This window comes from Lontra canadensis, unplaced genomic scaffold, assembly GCF_010015895.1.
Source record: "Lontra canadensis isolate GAN:19392208 unplaced genomic scaffold, GSC_riverotter_1.0 scaffold1, whole genome shotgun sequence".
NCBI lineage: Eukaryota > Metazoa > Chordata > Mammalia > Carnivora > Mustelidae > Lontra > Lontra canadensis.
Window position 1 is genome coordinate 103,166,412 of NW_022630995.1, and position 16,473 is coordinate 103,182,884.

Here is a 16,473-nt window from a genome sequence, read left to right on the forward strand (position 1 = left end):
AACTGACCCAACGAGTGAAAAACAGGTAAGACAATTTTTATTCCTGAAGGAAATGAAAATTACCCTGAAAGAGGCACGTGCATATACACACACTCACTTGAAAAGCGGAAATATAAAGGAAAGGAAGACAGAAATGGAAGGGATTTTTTTTTTAAAAAGATTTAATTTCTTTATTTGAGAGAGAAAGAATGAGAGAGGCAGCATGAGAGGGGAGAGATCAGAGGAGAAGCAGACTCCCTGCTGGGCAGGGAGCCCAATGCTGGGCTGGATCCCAGGACTCCAGGATCACGACTTGAGCCGAAGGCTGGCGCTTAACCAACTAAGCCACCCAGGTGCCCCTGGAAGGAATTTTAAAGGAAAAAAGAAACTGCTGATGGGAAAGTTAAAATCTGAAATGATACAGTAAGACGGGCTGGTGTTAAAGAAGCAACAAAGAAGCGCGGGGAGGGGGACGGAGTCCTTCATCCCACCTAATTGGGTCACCCAAAGACTCCTGTCTTCCCACCGCATCTGAGAAGACACTTCTAAAAAGCACATCTGAAAGGTGGAGCTAAAACCCAAAATGTAGAAGTCGGTTTAGGGAACATTAAACCTCGTAAGTGGCTGTCCGGCCTGCACCCCTGGCTCTGGAAGAGCCAGCGCTGCGCGCACTCGCCAGGGTCTCGTCGTCGCCGCGGTCCGAGCTCGCGGGGCGACCTTTCCTGGGGACGCGCTGGTCCGGGCACCGGCGGTCCGCCAGGCCAGAACCCACGACTGAAACATCGCGGGGCCGCGCCGAGGTCTCGGGAAGGGGGCCAGTGGTCGGCCAGGCTTCCCGGCCCGGAAAGGCAGAGGGCGCCTGGGGTGGCCGCGCTGGGCCCAGAGGAATCACTCCAGCGCCACCCGGCCAGACCTCTTTCCGCCGGGCCGCTCCGCTCGTGCGGGGAAGGCGGAGCCTCGGAAGCCCCCCCGGCACGCCCAGCGCCCAGATATTTGCATATTTCGCAGCCTCGGGCTCCGCCTGGGGAGATGCTCTGTCTGGAGACCCTGCGCGCCGGGCTGGACCAGGCTGCTCTGCAGACATTTTACCCTGTTTCCCACCCTTCCTGCGCTGGAGACCGCGAGGTGAGTAGCCCTCAGAGGATACTAAGGGCCCAGAGCGAGTTTTTGTTGTTTGTTTGTGTTTTAGTTCTCAAATGAACTGGAGGGTGTTGCTACTGTGGGCTTCGTTAGCATCGCGAAAAGCTGAGAACCACCAGATCCTACTGACTGGAAAATACAACCACCTGCTCAAAGTGCACACTGCCTGTGGCTTTTTTTTAAACTTATCAGCCATCGGCTTGTTATCTCACCCTCCACTCTGGTGATTTGTTGCCCTAAAAGATTAATATCAGAAAGCCACCATTTCCTTTAGCCTCCTGTCAAGAAACGGACACCAGTGGACAGAGAGAAGACAACTACCTTATTTAGCCTGGTTAACCTCTGTTTTCACTGAAAGACTGACACCCCACTCCTCCACTCTATAAGGGGAACTGCACCTGACGTTATTGCTGCTGAAAACTGCTGTCATAAAATTCTGGCTTACTGTTTCTAAGAATGAAATATTTCACTCTATTTTTTTAAGACTTTATTTATTTATTTGACAGAGAGAGAGCGCGCACAAGCAGGTGGTGCAGCAGGCAGAGGGAGAGTGAGAAGCAGACTCCCTGCTGAGCAGGGAGCCCTGTATGGGCTTGATCCCAGGAGCATGGGATCATGACCTGAGCCTAAGGCAGATTCTTAACCAACCACTCAGGCGTTCCTGAAACATTTCGCTTTAGCAAATACCTGTGTGTCTTCTCCAGGCCAAGCAGGCATGGGAACAAGAAATACAAATATGAATTAAATACAGTTTCTGCCATTCAGCACTTCAAAATCCAGTGAATCAGAATATACTGAAGTAATTAGGTACTGTGATTTGTGCTATACTATTGATGTGAGCAAAGTGGTTGATTCACATAATATATTTTCTAGAATATTACTATCTTTAGAATTATAACCCTATTGACTAGAGTTTTGCCTTTGTTTTTTGTGTTTTTTTTAAGATTTCTATAGAAGTGGGAACAAGTCTGTGATGTAGGTCTGTCTTGGAGCTACTCTAAAAAGTGCTGCATATAGAAGGTTGGAATTCACATCCATTCCTACCTACATCTAGTATGCCTTCATGTATAGAACAAACTGGAAAACTAAAAACACTTCCTAGACTCCATTCCAGCTAGAGCTCTAGATGTAAAATTAGGGTCTGGCAAGTAGATGAACTTGTCTGAAATTTCAAAAGCAGAGGTGAGGCACAAGCAATCTCCCTGCTATTTTTGGCTGTTTGCTATTGGCAGGGAAGGTCCAGGAGATGCCAGTCCTAGTCTTCAGAACTGTGGGTATGGGGAGAGACTGAACAGCAGCAGTGACAACCAGACTCAACATTATCATGTCATATCACCAGCTCTGTGGCTGTCAAGCAGTTGAGGGAAGTGGTGAACCTTATGTTCCTTGTCCAGGCAGCTTCCAGATCCCAGCTCCTTGGAGTCACAGCTACAGTGGTGTTCTTGAACTCCATAGTCCTTGCCAGGCCTTCAGATTGTAGCAAAAATAGTAAATATTTCAGTGGCTCATTGGTTAGTGTTCTAGATGTCATTCCTGGAGGCCCAGTCTAGAACCTGCACTTCTAGCCCTTTCAACATTCTCTAGCCTTTAAATAATTCACTTAATTCCCTATGTAAATCTTCTTCCTGTTTAAAATACCTGAAGTGGTTTCAATTTCCTATACTGACTGATTAATATGTTTGCTATGTGGCTTCTGTCACATAGCAAATCTCTTCCATTTCTTTTTTTTTTTTTTAAGGTTTTTATTTATTTATTTATTTGACAGACAGAGATCACAAGTAGGCAGAGAGGCAGGCAGAGAGAGAGGAAGGGAAGCAGGCTCCCTGCTGAGCAGAGAGCCCGATGCGGGGCTCGATCCCAGAACCCTGGGACCATGACCTGAGCTGAAGGCAGAGGCTTTAACCCACTGAGCCACCCAGGCGCCCCTCTCTCCCATTTCTTTAGATGGGAAATTAAACCATGAGATTAGATTCAGGGGCTTGCAGTGATGTGAATGCCCTCAGTTGGGCTCTACCCTCTGCAGTTGCCACTGACCCCCCGCAACACACACACATTTGAGTTTGGCCCCTGAAGGTATTTGAGTTTGTTACCCTATGACTAGGTTAACTCTGAATTCTCCTGCTCTACAAATGTAACATAAAATACTTCACTTAAAACTTCTACAGAGTATGTTCTGTAACAAAGGATTGTTGAATATCTATTTAGTATTTTCTAGCCCTGTTGTTAACTGGTAGGCCAGCGAATCTTGGTCAGCACACAAACACTAATGATAGATCACATAGTTCCTCTGAGAGAAAAGGATTTATAGCTTTTTCCACACAAAGCCTAGGAACATTATATATGGGAAAACAGAGCTACCTATATGCACTTGTGTAATGAGGGAGTGTTCTAAGTATTTTGTAGTCATGTGTCACACATGTTAAGAAGAGTACAATTATGAGAAGTTTTAAAGAGTTTTTAACAGCCTCCTAAAGTCATTGAGTGTCTCTTATCCATATAATAAAATCTCTTTACCTTTTTTAGAAATCTATTTTATTTTTCTGTAGTTTAGATTAAAAGGCTTGAATTTGGCACTCTTCCTTATCTGTGCTTTTCAGTACAGTATACATATGCTTTTTTCTCAAGGAAAATCTTATGAAAGGAAGATAAAGCATGGGGAGTACTCTATTAATACTGTATTAGGATTTTCTGTGACAGAGGCATTATCACCATTTTACAGTTGGGAAAAAACCTATCCAGACTGGCTAACTAACTTGCCCAAAATGGCCCAATTAGGAGGCAGTGACACAAGGATTTACATTCAGGGTTTTTATCTCCATCTTCCTCTGACTGCTCCACATGTTTGCAGCATTATGCTCATTATACTCTAATGTAAATGTGCATAGAATTCCCTACATGCACTTTTCCTTTTCTCTCCTCATCCAATGGTGCCCAACAGCCTTGCCCACAGATTCTATTGGCAATAAGTAAATCATGCTCAGCCCTAAGCCAACAGCTGGCATAAAGGAATGGAGGCACAGAGATTGATTTAGACCAAGCATGATTTATCCCTAGGGGTGGAGAAGGTACACACTGGCATACCTGAGTAATGGCTCTTAGTAGGTAATAGGTTGCGTTGCCACACTTGGGAGATTGAATCTTGGAAATTCTGATTTCAGTAGGTCTAGAGGTAGTATTTTAAACTTTTAATTAAATGTCTTTGTCCTTGGTAGGGAAAGGAATTAGAAAGCAGGGAAGCAAGTATTGGGTCCCTTCTTACTAAGAATAATTTTCTTGTTTTCATATCTCATTACATAGTGTTTTACTTCACAATGATTCAACCAAATCGCTGTACCAGCTAACCAAATGGAACAGCAGTTGTTTTCCTTTGATTACTTGGTCTTCCGTGGTCGGCACACCTAACACTTTCAGATAAGGTCATTCTGTTCCGGGAAACATTCTTAGTCATTTTAGTAATTAATGCAAGGAAATTTTAACTTGACCTTCACTTGACCTGAATTTCTCACTGCTGGGTAGGTATCCTTTTGGGGAATGAACATGAGATCAGAGTTGATTAGCAGAATCCAGAAACTGGAAGGTTTCTGTATGTTCCACACAGACACTATATCAGACTGCGAAACTCCACTTTCAACACAAGTGATAAACAACAAAGGTAGGAGTTTTTATTGTCATTACAGTGTACTTAATAAAGAGTCGTGGAGATGTTCTTTCAAATAAATGTATGATTATAGCACATACAGTACTCTAGCCATGTATATAAATTCTCATTAAGATTACCCCATTACGTGTTGGTCTGTCCCCAGCTCAGACAGAAAATAACAAGAATTACCAGCCTTTATCTGTGTAATGATTCCTTTACAGTAATTTAGCTGATAGCAATAAGCATATTTTACTTGACCAAGAGCCTGTGGACATTCACAAATTGAGAGTTCTTTTATTTCCTCTAGAATATTACAGAAAGCACTTTTAAACATTTGGATTACTAAAATAATCCAAAAAAGAGAAGGCTGACTTAACAGACATCTTACTATATGTGAAAGCATATTTACAAAAGTGGTTTTCAAAATGTGCTTCACTTGCCAGGAGGAATAGGGGTCAGTGGACAGGGCTCCTGCGGCTCCATCTTTATTGGTCCTATGTGTTAGATTTCAGGATAAGGTTTTATTTGATGAAAGATTTCTTTACTTAAAAAAATATTTGAGGGGCGCCTGGGTGGCTCAGTGGGTTAAAGCCTCTGCCTTCGGCTCAGGTCATGATCCCAGGGTTCTGGGATCGAGCCCCACATCGGGCTCTCTGCTCAGCAGGGAGACTGCTTCCTCCTCTCTCTCTGCCTGCCTCTCTGCCTACTTTGCGATCTCTATCTGTCAAATAAATAAATAAAATCTTTAAACAAAAATATTTGAAAACTGCTGTAGAAGATGTTAGGCACTTCTCCATCTTCTTAGAAAAACACAAAAACAAACAAACAAAAAAATACCTTAAATTGTAGCATCGGGATTGAATTACCTAAAATAAAATTGCTAGATTTTATCTCTGAAAAATATTTTTACTGAGGAAAGCTGTATCATTTTCTTTTCACTGAAAGTTTAAGAATTATATAGCTTTTAAAAATGTATTTTGAATTGCGTAAGAAAATCTTCTTATCATAAACATCCTAACAATGCAAAAATATGGAGAATAAAAATGAAATTCCCTCTAATTCCATTTCCTTCCCCAAAGGCAACTACTATTAACAGACTTTTTCCATTTATTTACATACATGTACATATACATAATCATTCATATTCTTGATCTGTTATTCTTGATCTACAATTTTCTCTCAAGTTTAGAGGAAGGATTTAGGAGACTGTTCTTTTCAAGTCCACAGCTCTATGATTTTGGTGGCATATGTCCCTAGTATTGCAACATGAAGTGCAAATTAAGCCAATATGGTTTCTAAGCATGTAGGTGAGTTCTGGAGGAAATTCTGTATACTGGGAATGTTAAAGAGAGGATTAGTGGCCAAGAACCTTTGCATATGTTTTTAGAAAACTCCTGACCCGTTAGTGGGGAATCACAACAGTCATAACAGCCACATCCTTTGGCTTAGTTCAAAACACATTCTTCTATTGAAATCTATATTTGAGTCACAGAACTTTAATTAAATTAACATGATTTACTGAATTATGAAATCTATAAAATTCTACCATTTGACATGAGATAAATTTTTTCTAATATGGTTTATTGTTATGTATTGGTCTGCATAATGCAATATCTTGATTGAGAGCAGAAAAAAATTTCTTCTGTTTGTAGACACTTTTAGTATTTATCTAAAATGTGCTTTGCCTTCTTACTTCTCAATAACATTTTTTATATACAAAAATCTCTCAAAACATCTTAGTTTAACTGATTTTTTTAAAAAGAGATTTAAAATTTAAAAAGATTCCTTAGAATCTTAAGGTATATTAAAATGGCAAGTTGCCACTTAGCCAATTAATTAATAATTCATAATATGTAAATAATATTTGTCCTGAGAACAGATTAAAAGTTCCTGTTTCATTTATTTTGTCACCAATGTTATGTAACCTAAATGGACTGGTAAATTTTGTTGTTTATAATAAACTGTATAACAGTCATAACAATGAGAAAGAGTAAAGCTGAAGATATTACAGGATAGAAAATAAAAATATTTTCTTATAGGATATGTTTCCAAACTTATAATTAATTATGGTTATTTATGAGTAGGATTCTAATCAAAATGTTACAGCAAAAATATAAAATATAATGCAATGATTTGGTAGAAATGACATGAAATCAAAGATACAGATTAAAGAATTCTCTCATTTCACAAATTTTTACACAGTTTTACTATGATACTTGGCTGATACTGGCTGTGTTTATTGAAAATAGTTATTTAGCTTCTCTAGCCTTTAGTTTTCTCATACAAATATTAAAGATATTGAACCAGGTAATTTCTAAAGGTCTTTCCAACTTTTATTATCCCATTAAATTGCGATTCTTAATTACTAGGAAACCATCTAGTTTCTCCATATTTCCCCACTTTTTATTTTTTATTCAAGACATCCAAGCACCTCTGTTTAACAGCTTTCTTGAAGCTTTACTGGAATGAAAGATTTGAAAAGACTTTCATGAATACAGTGAAAAAACAATTGTCTCATTTAAATAGTATTGTTGAAAATGAAGTATCTCTTTTATTTTTTTTTAAGATTTTATTTCTTTATTTGACAGACAGAGATCACAAGTAGGCAGAGAGGCAGGCAGAGAGAGAGGAGGAAGCAGGCTCCCTGCTGAGCAGAGGGCCCAATGCAGGGCTCGATCCCAAGACCTAGGATCATGACCTGAGCCGAAGGCAGAGACTTTAACCTACTGAGCCACCCAGGTGCCCCCAAGTATTTCTTTTAAATTAACTTTCTGGATAACTAATACCTATTTTATTGAATACCACATTTTCTAAACATTCTCTTTACATTTCTAAGCCATACTATATACTTTAATGACTCCTAAAACAGAAAATATTAGCACATCATTTTTTTCCTTTCATCTTCTTGAAGATGTAAAATCGTCTTCCTAAACATCTGTTATTATACAGGGGATCCTTCAGGGTAATTCAGATACGAAGGTTCTTACTGAGAATTCATTTGGTGACAAGTGACAGAAATTCAACTCAAACTGGTAAGGAATTTATTGGCTTAGCTATAACTGAAAAGGAGCTGCTTCCAGATATATCAACAATGTGGTTATCAATTTGAGGCTTTCCCTTTCTCTCTTTCCATATTAAGACACTTCATTCTTTGGAAGGCTTTTCTGTACATCACAAGGATTGCCAATAGTGAGTCTGGGCTTAGCAAACCCAACAAAAAGAAAGCTCTTTCTCAGTGGTTCCAGTGAACACCTTAAAGCTGACTCTCATTGGCCAGGTGTGGATCACATTCTCATGCCTAAAACAATCATTGTGACTGGGAAAGAAGTTCCCTCATTGGCCAGGCTTGTCCTTATCTTCAGAGCATTGGTAGAGCATGGGGATTGGGAAGGTGAGGAGGACATGAGTTTCAAATGAACCACATGGATGGAGAAAAGAGGAGATGGGGATTATACAAAAGAAAATTAGTATGTTAGAACCAAAAAGTCAGGGAGAAAGAAGCTTGGCAGGCCAAAACTGCAAATATGGAAAAGATATTTATCCCTATGTTTTTAGCCTTAAATTTCTATCTTTCTGTCTCCTTCCTGTCAGCTATCACTCATACTGCTCTCAGTTTGCCTCTATCACAAACTCTTCCTACATTTTAACTTATAAATCCTATCTTCTGTGGGTTTGGAAACCAGATGAGCAAAGTCATTTGAGTTGAGAGTTAGTGGACTCTAAGTGAGTACTTGAGAGCTTCTCCATAAGTTAGGAGTATAAACTTTCTACTTTTTAATGGACTTCATGACATATTTTAGACTCTTTAAAAGGTCATTTTTGCATATTCTCTGATTTATTTGCCAAAACTGTCTTCATGGTTGGGGATACACTATTGTAATGTCAAGACTCGAAATTCCCACAAATAGCATATATTGTGCAACATGCCAAGTTTGGGTTATTTACATTAAAAGAGAGTAGAATAACTAATAAAGTAAATTCTCAAGGCTCCAATTTAGCCAATAGTTTATGTCTATTAGAACTTGTTAGCTATTTAAAAATATTCTTCATAAATGGCATAATTGGCTGATTTTGGAAATTTAATAAAGGAGTTGATTCTAGTGACATTGCCCAGGAGTTCTTGTATAATTCTACTAGCAAGACAGATGAAGAAATGACAATGATGAGTGTTACAGTCACCTTATCAAGAAGCTGGCCTTGAAATAAAGAGGTACTATCAGACACATGAAAAAATGTTCATCATCATTAGCCATCAGGGAGATTCAAATTAAAACCACATTGAGATACCACCTTACACCAGTTAGAATGGCCAAAATTAGCAAGACAGGAAACAACATGTGTTGGAGAGGATGTGGAGAAAGGGAAACCCTCTTACACTGTTGATGGGAATGCAAGTTGGTGCAGCCACTTTGGAGAAAGTGTGGAGATTCCTCAAGAAATTAAAAATAGAGCTTCCCTATGACCCTGCAATTGCACTACTAGCTATTTACCCAAAGATACAGATGTAGCGAAGAGAAGGGCCATCTGTATCCCAATGTTTATAGCAGCAATGGCCATGGTCGCCAAACTGTGGAAAGAACCAAGATGCCCTTCACCGGACGAATGGATAAGGAAGATGTGGTCCATATACACTATGGAGTATTATGCCTAATCAGAAAGGATGAATACCAAACTTTTGTAGCAATATGGACGGGACTGGAAGAGATTATGCTGAGTGAAATAAGTCAAGCAGAGTCAATTATCATATGGTTTCACTTATTTGTGGAGCATAACAAATAACATGGAGGACAAGGGGAGATGGAAAGGAGAAGGGAGTTGAGGGAAATTGGAAGGGGAGGTGAACCATGAGAGACTATGGACTCTGAAAAACAATCTGAGGGTTTTGAAGGGCGGGGAGTGGGAGATTGGGGGAGCCAGGTGGTGGGTATTAGAGAGGGCACGGATTGCATGCAGCACTGGGTGTGGTGCAAAAACAATGAATACTGTTACGCTGAAAAGAAATAAAAAATTAAAAAAAAAAAGAAAGAAAGAGGTAAAAGGCATCATCAAAGAAAATCAATGAGATTAAGTAGTAAATTCTGTAAGATGGGGTGGGGTGGGGGGGCCCTGTCCTGCTTAATAAGGAAAGCAAAAAGAATCTTAGAGATTTATATTAATTAGGGAAAAGGATTTGGGTGGCTCATAACCAACACTATTGAATGTTTATCATATGCATGGTTGGAACCACTCTTATCTCCATTTTATAGGTAAGGAATTAGTTACAAGGAGGCTAAGAACCTTGGTATATGATGGAACTAGACTACAGACCCACCTTTCTTCAACTCCAGACCCAGCAGACATCACCACTTACTATATGAGGGGTCATTGTCTACATAGAGTAAAGGCCAAGTGCCATCGTTTAGGATATGATATCCTGACGTTCCAGCCTCATTTCCCATTGCTCTCAGCCTCCCAGCACATGCTGCAACAGAGTTTCCCCTTACATCCCATTGGCTTTCATACCTCCATACCTTTAAGACAAGGGTTCTCTGAATCCAATATTTTTTCTGTCAAAATGCCATTCCTTCTCATCATGAGTCTAAATTTTGGAATGAGTTTATAAATTTTAAAAATCATATCTGCATTTATACACATATATATAATTATACATACATGAACTTATTATATATGATATATAATAAAAATCAAACTGAAGGTTTTTTGAGATGCCAAGCTGACCAACATTGAATTTTATAAGGAAGAAAAATAGTGGTGGTGGTGATAATGATGGTGGTAGTGATGGAAATGATATAATCTTCTTTGGAATATTAAATGCAAACATCTTGGCAATTTGTTAATAGAAAATGGTTCCTTGAGGCAGGGGTCCTGTCTAATTAATCCTTTTTGGATTAATCTTTAATTATTAATTAAATTAATAACTTAATTAATTAATCTTTAATTAATCTTTATGGCATAGTGTAGTGTGTAGGACATATTAGGTATGCATATTAGGTATGTGTTGAATTCGATTATCCTTTCTCCCACATAATTTTCTTTGCTTCTACCAGGGTTTATAGTTCATACCTCCATTAAAATATCTTCATACTTGTTGCATTTGGAGTAAGGTTGATTACTAGTAAAAAGAACACTTGACTAACAGTGGTTTCAACAATTGCGTCAAAGTTTGGCATCCTAGATTGATGGAGCAATTCAAGGATATCATCAAGGAACCAGCTCCTCCTATCTTAATTGTCACCCTTAGTGTAGGGCTTTTAATTCTCATGGTTGAGAGATGACCACTGGCCTTCCAGATGGTATATCTACATTCTAGGGAGGAAAAAGAGAAATGTTAAAGGACAAAGAGTAAACAGTATGATCCTCAAGAAGACTTGCCTTATTGTCTGGGAATGAAAGCCCTACCCAGGGACTCTCAATTATATCTCATCACACAGAACTGTGACACTTGACCACCCGGAGTTGCCAAAATGAATAGGAATTGGAGTTTTTGACTTTTCAGCCTATAGCATGGGAAGCCAAGGGCAAAGAGATTGAGGTAGTAGTTTATGAGTCAACTATAAGTCTGTTGTACAGACTTACTTCATTTAAGTTTATTTTTCCTGGTATGTTGTCGACCTACAGAGAACAAAAATATGTTTTGGTAATCTCCAAATTACCCACAATGACTATCAAGGGACAAGGCATCTAAGACATTGTGGACCTTCAATCAATGTTGTATTATTTTCACTTTAATTTAGAAATATGAACATGAAGGAATTAATGATTCTAGTTTCTCTGAAAATGATGGAATCCATAGATTTCTCTTCAGTGACTCATTTCAACATTGAAAAATTGCTTGGAGCTTTCCTGTTTCATCAATTTGGCCCATTAAAGAGAATAATTTAACAATAATATTGCTTGGCATATTGAAAGAATAACTCAAAAAACAAGGTGGGAGGGAAACCATATAAAAATATTAATAAGGCCTTTACCAAGAGAGGTAAAGGTAAATAAGAATTAGTATAATATATTGCAATCAAAGGAAAGATTAGCAATTGAAAGTTAAGAATAGGGATTCCTGGGTGGCTCAGTCCATTAACACCTGCCTTCAGCTCAGATCACGATCCCAGGGTCCTGGGAGAGTCCTGCCTCCAGTAAGTAGGCTGCTTCTCCCTCTGCCTGCTGCTCCCCGTGCTTGTGCCCTCACTTGCTCTCTCTCTCTCTCTCTCTGAAAGATAAATAAATAAATTTTTAAAAAGAAAATTTTTTTGAAAGTTAAGAATAGTCCAATTTAGGGGTGTCTGGGTGGCTCAGTGGGTTGAAGCCTCTGCCTTCAGCTCAGGTCATGATCCCAGGGTTCTGGGATCGAGCCCCACATCGGGCTCTCTGCTCAGCAGGGAGCCTGCTTCCTCCTCTCTCTCTGCCTGCTTCTCTGCCTACTTGTGATCTCTATCTGTCAAATAAATAAATAAAATCTTTAAAAAAAAAAAAGAATAGTCCAGTTTAAAGTATTTTAGACATTGAGAGTTCTAAGGGAAAAAATAAGTGCAAGTCACTCATTTAAATTGCTCAAAATGCTGCTAAATCCATTCATGTAAATCTCCACCTTATTCTATATCTATACTATTTCTCCTTTAAAACAGATCCCATTCCTCTTCCCTGTATCATCTTGTTTCTAATTGTAAGTCATGGGGGATGAAGATAAAGTCATTGAACATGAAGATTTGGAACCATCCTCAGGAATGGATCACACAGCTTCTGCGTATCAAGAAATACAGGTAAACCTATGATCAAATGTAGAACATTCTAACCATTTCCTTAAGGAAGGGACTATCTGTTTCCAAATCTATGATACATTTGTGTTCTCTTCATTCTCCATTACTCAGTTAACAATTCTCCCCATTCTTAATACCCAAATTTGTACAGTAGATGTGACTACCAGTTTTCCTGGTAGTCATTAGTAGCTAGACCCACATAAGGCTGGAAAAATAGAGAGCCTGTGAAATGCTTTGTGTTCCCAACCTAACCCCTGGAATGGTTCTGGTTTCTCCCCTCTCTCTTTTTATTGCTTAAATTCAAGTAGATGAATGAATTTGAATTTGTTTTCACCACAAATAGTTCTCTTTTTCTGGACCACTTTGATATATTTACCAACTATTGCCTTGAATAATACCTTAAACAGGCTAATTTTAAACCCTGTACTACAAAACAAAATGGAATACTATGTGACTCAAGCATTTATAATGTTACCAATAGGGACTCAATGTTAAATACTCCTAAACATAGTTTTGGTTCCAAGCATTTACTCATTAGCTATTAATATAGTTGTGCATTTCCACTATAAAGTGTTAGCCTTGATTCTCGCAATGGAAATTTGATCTGTGATGTGATGGCTCTAACTATAAAAATGTACAGCAAATATATGGTTTTCTGTATTTAAGGTTTCTTAAATTGCATTAATCACAGGAGGAAACAGTTATGAACTCCAAAGCAACAGACGCCAAAGAACCAACAGAAGGAAGTAACCTCCTGAATAGCCGTGGAAAAAAGCTACAAAAAATACCAACTGAATCAAATAATTTACAAAGACTAAGACAAACTTTTTCTTGTCCCCCACATGGTTTTCTGGATAGAGGAATAACAAATGGTATGTAAATGGTAAAAAATAATTCAGAAAGAGAGGGTAAAAGATAAAATTGTTATAATGAGAGATTCCAAAATAATATGGTTTAAAGGATAGAAAGAAGTTTACTTCTTTCACACATAAAAACTACTGGGTGAACAATTTACTTGGTATTTGACTCTGCTCCACAAGTCACTGAGGGTCCCATGCTTATGGGTCCACCATCTTCAACATAAGGTTTCCCACAGTGCTGTTGCCACTACCATTGTAGCAAGCAGGGAGAGGAAAAGAGCAGAGATCAATGACATTTTCCTTTCTTATATCTGAGTAATTTCACAAGATTACATTAGGACTCCAGAAAGAAAAATGATTGAGAAATCACTTGTAATCAGAAAAATACTAAATAAATATTGGTTTTAATTATTATTAAATAATGGAACTAATGTCTGAACAAACATAGCTCAATGTATCCTTTCAAATGAATCCATCATTCTATAAGTAAGGATCCTAGTTTCCAATTCAACTTATTCCAGTATAACTACAATTACCTAAAATATTTGGGGGTTTTTCTTTGGGAGTTTATCTCAGCACTATTTCAAATATTATCTTTAGAAATGGATTTGGTTTTTAGAGGCAGCCAAACATTATTTTGATAAAAGATGGATGTTCAGATTCAGTAATGCTATTTTTTGTTCAAAAAAGAAAGTTGTGTGTATGTATGTGTGTGTGTGGGTGTGTGTGTGTATTAACTTTGTACATTGAAGGATATGTAGTATAGCAGGAAAAAGGAGAAAGGGTTTGAAAATTGTCTATAAAGGCAAATTTAAAGACAATTTCAAAAATTATGTTGAGGAATGACAGCACCACTGGAGCATATATATGGCTTCCCAAATAATTATGTTGAAGAACATAACACGTTTGATCTAAAAGTTGTGTTTACTAAAAAATCAGACTCATTTCTTTATTGTTATACTTCATTTGTGGGCTCTGAAAGACATTTTACCCTTCTCAGCTGGAACAACGGAAGCCAAATATAATGTGTTATATTCTAGCTTCCACATGTGGTTTTAATGAAATTAGGTAAGTTCCAAAATATATATCAGTTGATAAGCAACAGTTAATTTAATACCTATTCTGTCCTTTTTATTATTTTTTAAACTTTCACTATTCAAATTATGGCAGATTTCTAGTTTAAATATTTATAGTAAAAACAGATAAAGATTGCATTAAGGAAAGAGTATAATGAATGAAGTGATTTGGAGACTCATTTTTTTAAATTCTATGATCATTGTCCAGAAAGTGGCCTGAGAAATGGGAATTCATGATATAAAAACACCTCTTTACTTGTTTTCCTGTGCCTCTGTTCCTGAGGCTTACAAGTCTGCTCTTTTTACCCCTGTACTCCTTCCCATGTCCCTTCAGTGTACTTAACTGTTTTTCTTAAGAAGTAGATCTTACATGTGAAAATATGATTTTCCAAAATCACAAATGAGAAGTAAATTACTAACTGAATTAAATGTGATTTAGAGAAACCTTGTAAATGTACCCTTATTATGTATTTAGAACTGCATTTTACATATGAGAAAGGAAAGAAATGTTAGAGGTTTAAAAGAAAAGCGGTCTTGAGGTGGAAAAAATTAATTCACCTTCTGAATTTAGTACAAAACAGGTTTTATTCTGTGATAAGATGAAGTTTAATAGCTGGCAATTCCTCCTTTCCCATTGCACCTCCCATACTACATAGAAGTTTCACCTCCTATACCCAAATGGAAAATACAGAGGATTCTTTAGCTATTTCATTGTAATAGCATCATAGTCTACAAAATCTGTAATAATTCTGTGAGGGTTAAAAAATGGAACATTGGATTTTATCTCCAGCAATATGGTAGATGACACTCAATGAACAATCCTATCACTTATGTCAATGAAAACATCTGACAATAATATTTTAAGTCTTTTAAATGTACCTGTCATCTGTCAAGAAAACAGGAACTTGTCAGACACCAAAAGCAGAATGCCTAAGAGAGATAAATAAGCACTCACATTCGCTTTAACTCTGGAGGCTTCTGCAAAACAACAGCGAACTTGAGATTCATTTTGAGAACCATGAGAGTATAGGAGGCTATGCTTGAGTCTGCCCAGGTTGGGAGATGTTTCATAGGAGACATCATTCTCCCTTCACCCACACCAGGAAGCTGGAACCCAATGTGATGGTGTATTTGAGGTAAACCTGCTGAGTAAAGGCAGCCAGCCACTAAACCTTATCTGTCTAAATTGTAGTGTTCCTGGAGGAAGGAAGAATCTCCACTAAAAATGTAGAGCTTCACACTGATTTGTATTTCAAAGTCACAGAAAAAACTCAAGCTGAAAATATATTTTAAAATTAGTCCCAGGGGCGCCTGGGTGGCTCAGTGGGTTAACCCTCTGCCCTCGGCTCAGGTCATGATCTCAAGATCCTGGGATCCAATCCCGCACCGGGCTCTCTGCTCAGAGGAAGCCTGCTTCCCCGTCTCTCTGCCTGCCTCTCTGCCTACTTGTGATCTCTGTCTGTTAAATAAATAAATAGAATCTTTAAAAAAAAAAAAATCACCGTCTTCAAAAATAGTCCAGTTGCTAAGATTCTAAGCACACGGTAGGAACAAATTCAGATCCTATCTGGGAAAACTCGCATTCACCTCCAACAATTCCCAGAGACAAAGTTTCAGGGAAGAGCTTACTGTTGCCAAAAAAAACAAAACCAAACAAACAAAAACAGAAATCACAACACACACAAGGAAATAGATTTCAAAAATTTGCATTATCAGGAAATAAAATATAAAATATTCTCAATATCTATGAAGAAGTTAAAGAGGTAGGAAATATAAAACAAGTAACTTTATAAATATGAATTGATTTTAATAAGCACCAAATTGAACTTCTAGAAATGAAAGACATAGTACAGTAACTGAAATTCAAAATTCAGTAGATCAGGCAGCAGAGTAAGTGAAAAGAAGATCGATAATCTAGCAAATAGATCTGAAGACATTACAAAGCAGTACGCACACAAAAATATGGACAGCATGAAAACTAGGGTTAGGCAAATGGAAAAAGAACTGTGACTGTTTAATTATTTAAT

General features: G+C 37.9%; 1 protein-coding gene across 2 annotated transcripts in view; it reads left to right on the forward strand.

Annotated features, from left to right (window-relative positions):
• Positions 1-990: 990 nt before the first annotated feature.
• SLC9B2 (solute carrier family 9 member B2) overlaps positions 991-16,473 on the forward strand; it is a 54,162-nt gene continuing 38,679 nt past the window's right edge. Inside the window, exons 1-3 of one of the 2 annotated variants that reach the window (XM_032860642.1) lie at positions 991-1,104; positions 12,379-12,513; positions 13,202-13,382. In XM_032860642.1, the coding sequence (XP_032716533.1) occupies positions 12,424-12,513; positions 13,202-13,382 (271 nt within the window). In that variant the 5' untranslated portion in view covers positions 991-1,104; positions 12,379-12,423. The remainder of the gene's footprint in view (positions 1,105-12,378; positions 12,514-13,201; positions 13,383-16,473) is intronic. The other variant, XM_032860652.1, reaches the window with a different exon arrangement.